The sequence below is a fragment of the Phoxinus phoxinus genome, assembly GCF_949152265.1.
Source record: "Phoxinus phoxinus genome assembly, chromosome: 23".
Taxonomy (NCBI): domain Eukaryota; kingdom Metazoa; phylum Chordata; class Actinopteri; order Cypriniformes; family Leuciscidae; genus Phoxinus; species Phoxinus phoxinus.
This window is the reverse complement of record NC_136898.1, coordinates 685,001-692,453: the sequence shown is the minus strand read 5'-3', so window position 1 is coordinate 692,453 and position 7,453 is coordinate 685,001. Positions and strand designations below refer to the sequence as shown.

The 7,453-nt window shown below is 40.7% G+C and overlaps 1 protein-coding gene across 1 annotated transcript in view; it reads right to left on the bottom strand.

The window, feature by feature from the left end:
- The window catches only part of LOC306992108 (ankyrin repeat and LEM domain-containing protein 2), a 17,055-nt gene continuing 9,602 nt past the window's right edge, over window positions 1-7,453 (bottom strand). The window contains exons 8-12 of the mRNA XM_079600586.1: window positions 5,110-5,294; window positions 4,256-4,362; window positions 2,262-2,699; window positions 1,686-1,817; window positions 1-369 (exon numbers count right to left, since the gene is read on the bottom strand). Of these exons, the coding sequence (XP_079456712.1) occupies window positions 225-369; window positions 1,686-1,817; window positions 2,262-2,699; window positions 4,256-4,362; window positions 5,110-5,294 (1,007 nt within the window). The 3' untranslated portion in view covers window positions 1-224. The remainder of the gene's footprint in view (window positions 370-1,685; window positions 1,818-2,261; window positions 2,700-4,255; window positions 4,363-5,109; window positions 5,295-7,453) is intronic.

The window sequence follows — 7,453 nt, the reverse complement described above, 5'->3', positions numbered from 1 at the left end:
TGTTTTCTTAACAAGTCTTTATGTAACAAAGAAACACATTTCATTACATTATAATTATAAATATGCATCACACTTCAGATGCAAACATGAATAATTCCAGCATGATAAAGGCAACAGAACTGCTGTGCAAACATAGAAACATATTGCATGAGTGTTTAGGAAGTAGTAAAGCTCAGCTGTGTGAGTGACAGCAGATCTCAGTGTGTGTGTCAGTGCACCTCTGGCTAAAGCCGCGTGTAGGGTCTGCTCGGCGGACTGAACATGAACTGGCCCGGGTTGCAGAGACCGGGGCTCCTGGGTAACCGGGTCAGTGTAGAGGCCGATGAACTGCGGCTCTCGGCGGCTCTGCTCGGTGAAGCTGACGGCCAGCTGGGAATCACACACAAGATCTCATTTCATTGCATTATACAGAATACCAGTTTATTTGTGCAGAACTAAAATACCAGTTTATGATTTGGAAACGTTTCAATGCAGTTCTGACCCGGTGCCACAGGTGCGACTTCCTGTCCGTCAAATATAATACATAAAAGTATAAATATTTGAGAAAAGTTTTTGAAAAATCCTCAAATATGATCATCCTCATATTTAAAAGGCAACTACATGTTTTAAGTATAAAGGCCCAGTTAATACTGTGAACATTTTATATTATAAATATGGAAAATATATATTTTTTCTATTACATTACATCATTGCATTCTTTTGCAATATATTTATTTATTTACTTATTCATTTAAATATATTATTATTTTAATTGTTTTATTTATTTATGTATGTACCAGTATATGCTTTAGTTTCTTTCAGACCAAATTTGATTAATTCATTCATTTGAATTTTCTATTTATCTTTTCTATTTTTCTATAATTGTTCAATCATGTACATATTTAAATACTGTTTTATTTATTTGTCTCTATTTATTTTATCTATCAAATGAATTAATTTATTATTTATTTGCTGAAATAAATGTTTTTTTATTTAATTTTTTTTTTTATTCAAATTTATTTATTTATATCATGTTTTTATTTAATAAGTTTCTATTAAAATGTTGTATTATTTTCTACTCTCTGTTGTACTGTACTGTTATTATTTATTTTACATTTATTCATTTGAAATCAAATGCTTTAATTTGTTTAGGTATTTAGTTACATCAAATTATATTTCTTTGTATGAAATTATTTTAATAAAATTTGCTCATTTATCTGAACCAATTATTATTATTATTTTTTATTATTTATTATTTTCTACTTGCTATCATACTGTACTGTTAGATATAACTTATTTAAATCCAAATTGTTTTTTATTCATTTATTCTAATCAAATGTATTTATTTAAATCATGTTTTATTTATTTTAATCATGTATTATTTATTAAAAAATATTTTTAATTTTAATAAATTTTTATGTATTTTCAATTACATTATTTCATGGCTGCGTACTGTAGTTGGATGTATTATTTATTAATTATTTATGATTGTTTTAGTATTATTCATTATTTAAATACAACTATTATAATCAATTTTATTTACTTAAATCATGTTTTTTATTTTTAAATTCAATGTTTTTGCTAATTTAGTTAAATATTTATTTTTAATGAAATGTATTTCTAGTTTAATCTTACTTTCGAATAAGTTATTTATTTTGACATTTTCCGCAGTGTTGTGTCCCCAGTTGTGCTGGAATGATCCGCACCTGTGTGTCTGCGATGGGGAATAGGACAGGACGCGGTTCCTCCACCGGGAGACGCTGGGGAGCGAGAGCGGGTCGATGTCCACGTCTCTCAGCGCCAGCAGAACCTCACTGTCCAGTTTACTGGGAGAATCTCTGGCCAGAATACAGGAAACAGAATTAATGAAGAGACAGTCTAACCAACATTTACCCAGACTCCTCCATCTCTCACATGATCAGTTTATTCGCTATAGTTTATGAAATGGTGATAAAATATGAGCAGAACTCAGTTGATATTTGACAGGTTTTGTCCGTCCTTCTGTTAGACTGCCTCTCACACACACACACACACGCACACACGCACACACACACACAGGTTTTGTCCGTCCTTCTGTTAGACTGTCTCACACATGAATTATGTTGAATATCTGTCAGCTGGTAAATGTAACTACACAATTAGATAATACCAGTTTAGCTCAACCAGTGACCAAGCAATGCTTCATTGTGTTCAGTGTGTGTGTAAGACGAGCATTAGCAGTTACAGACACACACTTCAGCAGAACATGATCAGATATGTTTTAATAATGTGTGTTTTCTCACCCGAGGATATAAGCGTGGGATGTGCGGCCGGCGTCCCGACCCGTGGAGCTGCGCGTGGATTTAAACGAGGAGACCGAGGAGTCCGACGCGGATGAAGACGTTCTGCACTCCTTGTCTTCATCAGCGGTGAAGTATTCCTCAGAGCTGACGCTGGATCCGTCGTCTGCTTCGTCACGCCTGGTCATGTGATCCGCGGAGAGCAACACCTTCTCAAACTCCTGCATGAGGTCACAGACCGGGAAGCGCCGGGATCCGTCTGGATCCTCTTCTGCCGCCGCGCGGGACGTGTCGGGAGCGTCCGCACGGATCAGACGGTCCTCTGTGATCCTCAGGTGCTCGTCCAGCATCCTCAACCCTTCCCGGCTGGAGAGGTCAATGAAGCACCGGAGGAAGTCCCAGTCCTCGGCCCACGGGTATCCCAGCTCACGGGCCAGCTCTCTGTGGACGGAGACATCATGTGACCCGGAGCACAGAACCGGTCTGGAGCCGCACGGGTATATCTGTGGCTATAGCCAACTGTACAGCGTACGGGTCACAATTATCCATTTTTCTTTTATGCCAAAAATCATGAGGATATTAAGATCATGTTCCATGAAGATATTTAGTAAATGTCCTACCGTAAATATATAAGACATGTATTTGTGTGAGTGAATGCAGCACAATCGTGAACATAAATGCACAACTTTAAAGGAGATTTTCTCAATGTTTACATTTTTTTGCTCCTCAGATTCCAGATTTACAATAGTTGTGTCTCGACCAAATATTGTCCTATCCTAACACACCACACATCAATGGAGAGATTATTTATTCAGCTTTCAGATTACCGTATATATATATCTCAATTAAAAATAAAATTACTCATGTGACTGGTTTTGTGCTCCAGGGTCACATATGAGTAGCGCAGTTTCGTTCCGCTTTCATTTCGTTTGCCATGTGATGCTGGGTCAGGGTTCCCACACCTCGGTTCAGTTCATAACTCACATTTCAACGACTTTCCACGTCCAATTGACCGTTCGCAAAGACCCGCCCCCCTTAGTTACTGTCGCTATGTCCGACAAGGTACGCCGCTCTCACACACACACACACACACACACACCATGTTCTCACGCAGTGAACAACACATCGTGGAGCAGAGAGACACTGACAGACACAGACCAGCTTACTTTTGATATTAAACAAAGTCTCAACTTTCAAATTTGGTAATTTTTTTAAGAAATGTAAACAATAAATAGTGTTTTGTGGCTCTTTAATGTGTGTGTCAGATCGCTCAGATAAAGCCGCTCGTGAACCGATCATCTCTTTCTTCTAGTTCATTTATAGCATCAAATAAACATGAATGAACATCAGAAGGAATGTTGTTTTAACCGCGGAGAGACGTCAGTACACTCCGCTTCTCAAGCTCAAATCCTCCAGCGTTAATCTACTGACTCTCCTGACGGCTGTGGCGGACAAAATGGCGGATGGCGAAGTATGATTGGTCAGATCACCTGTCAATCAAGCTCCCTGCGAAGGGTCAATTCCCTCAAACTCGAGGACTTATGAGGGACACACTTATTGTGTCCAACAGCAAACGCTGAGGTATCGTCGTAGTGGTTTCATGCGCGAGACCGTCAAGACAACGTACCTCACGCGGGAAACACTGAACGTAACGTGTAAATGCGCATAACGATAATCAAGCAAGCTAGTGCGCATAGGCCAGAAGTGTTGGCGGAATAACACATTAGCGGACCCGAGGGAATAATATGGTTTTATTTCCCTCTTGCACAAAATAAATGCAAGCACTTTCCAGGGCCCGTGTCTGTGTGTGTTTATTCTCAACAACCTTCCAGGGCCTTGATTTTTTTTTTCCAGATTTTACAAATTTTCCAGATTCACAAGATTTCAAGGATTTCAAGGCCCCGTGGGAACCCTGTGGTCACGCCAGCGTTGGCGTTCTCAGTCAGGAGCCTGAGCGCAGGCGAGTGTGTAGCGCTAGAGGCGCGCGATCAGCTGACCTGCCCACCCGCTCCGCCCCCCGCTGCGAGTCCGACTTCAGGATGTGATGGAAGTATCCGGCCCGATCCCGAGGGGGCGTCTTCCACAGCCGGTGAAACTCCTCCGCCTGCAGAGAGACCGCTCGCCTTTACCGGATCTGGTATCAGGATGATCATGGCAGATTATGAAAACCCCAAATCCAAAACTAGAATATTGTGAAAGGTTTTCATAAGCTGTACGCCATAATCATCAACATTATAACAAATAAAGGCTTGAAATATCTCACTTAGCATGTAATGAGTCTATATAATATATTAGATTCTCCTTTTAAGTTGAATTACTGAAATAAATGAACTTTTGCACCATATTATAATTTTGTACAATAATTTTAATAATAATAATTTAAGTAAAACATATATTACTGCTACTAATAATAACTGCTTTATTGAATAATAATAATAATAATATGTTTTTAATATTAATTACTATTAATAAAATGTATGTGCAAACAGAAAGATAACAAACTTAGTAATGCTTGTTAGTAATAATAATAATAATGTTATGGTTAGGGTATTATTAGTAATAATTTAACATTTTAAGTCTTATTATTAAAATCAATATTATAATTTGTGTGTGCACAGAAATAGTAATTACAATAATTTTAATAGTTATAATTAAAGTACACATTTTAATAATAATAATTTACTATTATGCTTGTTTGTAATAATAATGCTATTTTCTTTTGTTTTTACAATTATTGTAAGAATCATTAAAATGATTATGATAATTTCTGTTGGCACACATTTATACAATTCCAAATGAGATTCAAAGCACATTAAAAACATTAAAACGTTGACAGGTCCCGTATAACGACCTTTGCTGAACTCAGCGGCCCGGCGAAGGCCTTGATGATCTGTGCGGGGCGTGTGGGACCGTCCATCATGCGGTCGGGCCGATAGAAGCGGTCACATGACTCGGGAGACCCGGGACACCAGGGAACGCTGATCACCGGAGGCAGTGTGTTATCAGCGGCCCGCAGCAGAGGCACGTAGAACCGGTCTGTGACACACACACACACCCCAGCAGTGAACACACACACAACCCAGCAGTGAACACACACCCCATCAAACACACACAACCCAGCAGTGAACACACACACAACCCAGCAGTGAACACACACCCCATCAAACACACACAACCCAGCAGTGAACACACACACAACCCAGCAGTGAACACACACACAACCCAGCAGTGAACACACACCCTATCAAACACACACAACCCAGCAGTGAACACACACACAACCCAGCAGTGAACACACACCCTATCAAACACACACAACCCAGCAGTGAACACACACACAACCCAGCAGTGAACACACACACAACCCAGCAGTGAACACACACCCTATCAAACACACACAACCCAGCAGTGAACACACACACAACCCAGCAGTGAACACACACCCTATCAAACACACACACCCCAGCAGTGAACACACACACAACCCAGCAGTGAACACACACACAACCCAGCAGTGAACACTAGGGGTGGGTATTGGCAAGGACTTCACGATACGATACGCATCACGATACATGGATCACGATACGATTTCATCACGATACATCACGATACGATAAATATTGCGATATTCCACACAGTTAACTAAAAATGTAAAACCAAAATAAAATACAAGTTACGGTGTGTGCCATCTGAGTAGTCTTACATCAGATCACATTGATAAATCAGCGAGTCAAAGCAATATATTACAAAATTTCCTTTCCAATTTATTTTTTTAGCTGCCATAACAAAATAGACTTGAACTTTTAACAATGGACACATTAAAAACGTTAAAATAAAGTGCATTAGATATTTAAAACTAAATTAAAGTGTAGTGCACAGTTACGGTAAGTTAACTCACTGAGGTTATGTGGGGCTGAGCTTGAATTAAAAAAAAAAAACATGGAAATAAAGTGCAGATACTCAGGTACTGTCCATGTAAACAATGAAGTGAAATATGCAGCTTTCACTACCGAAATTGAGAGTGTGTGTGCGCTACTGAGTGAGCGTGCGTTTGTGTGTGTGAGTGAATGTGCGTTTGTGTGAGTGAGTGAGCGAGAGAGTGTGTGTGCGCTACTGAGTGAGCGTGCGTTTGTGTGTGTGAGTGAGCGCGAGAGTGTGTGTGTGCGCGCGCGCTGTTTGTGTGAGAGTGAGCGTTAGAGAGTGCGTGTGTGTGAGAGTGTGTGAGCGCTGTTTGTGTGTGTGTGTGTGAGTGAGCGCGAGCGAGTGTGTGTATGTGTGCGAGTGAATGTGTGTGTGAGACGGCACGCGATGACTGGTCGGAAAGCAACGTGTGTAGTCTGATATGTTTCTTGTCCACGACAAGAACATAAAGCCGCCATACTGCGACATCTAACGTTGCAGGAACGGAGGTTGTAGTTCACCAGGTCACACCCCGTTTAAAACGTGATTTAATTTTTAATTTTATTTTTTTACATCGATTTTTTGAGCTGGAAATCGATGTTGTGTATCATGAATATAAAAATCGCGATGTATCGCTGTATCGATTTTTTAGCACACCCCTAGTGAACACACACCCTATCAAACACACACACCCCAGCAGTGAACACACACACAACCCAGCAGTGAACACACACACAACCCAGCAGTGAACACACACCCTATCAAACACACACAACCCAGCAGTGAACACACACACAACCCAGCAGTGAACACACACCCTATCAAACACACACAACCCAGCAGTGAACACACACACAACCCAGCAGTGAACACACACCCTATCAAACACACACACCCCAGCAGTGAACACACACACAACCCAGCAGTGAACACACACACAACCCAGCAGTGAACACACACACAACCCAGCAGTGAACACACACCCTATCAAACACACACAACCCAGCAGTGAACACACACACAACCCAGCAGTGAACACACACCCTATCAAACACACACACCCCAGCAGTGAACACACACACAACCCAGCAGTGAACACACACACAACCCAGCAGTGAACACACACACAACCCAGCAGTGAACACACACCCTATCAAACACACACACCCCAGCAGTGAACACACACACAACCCAGCAGTGAACACACACACAACCCAGCAGTGAACACACACCCTATCAAACACACACACCCCAGCAGTGAACACACACACAACCCAGCAGTGAACACACACACA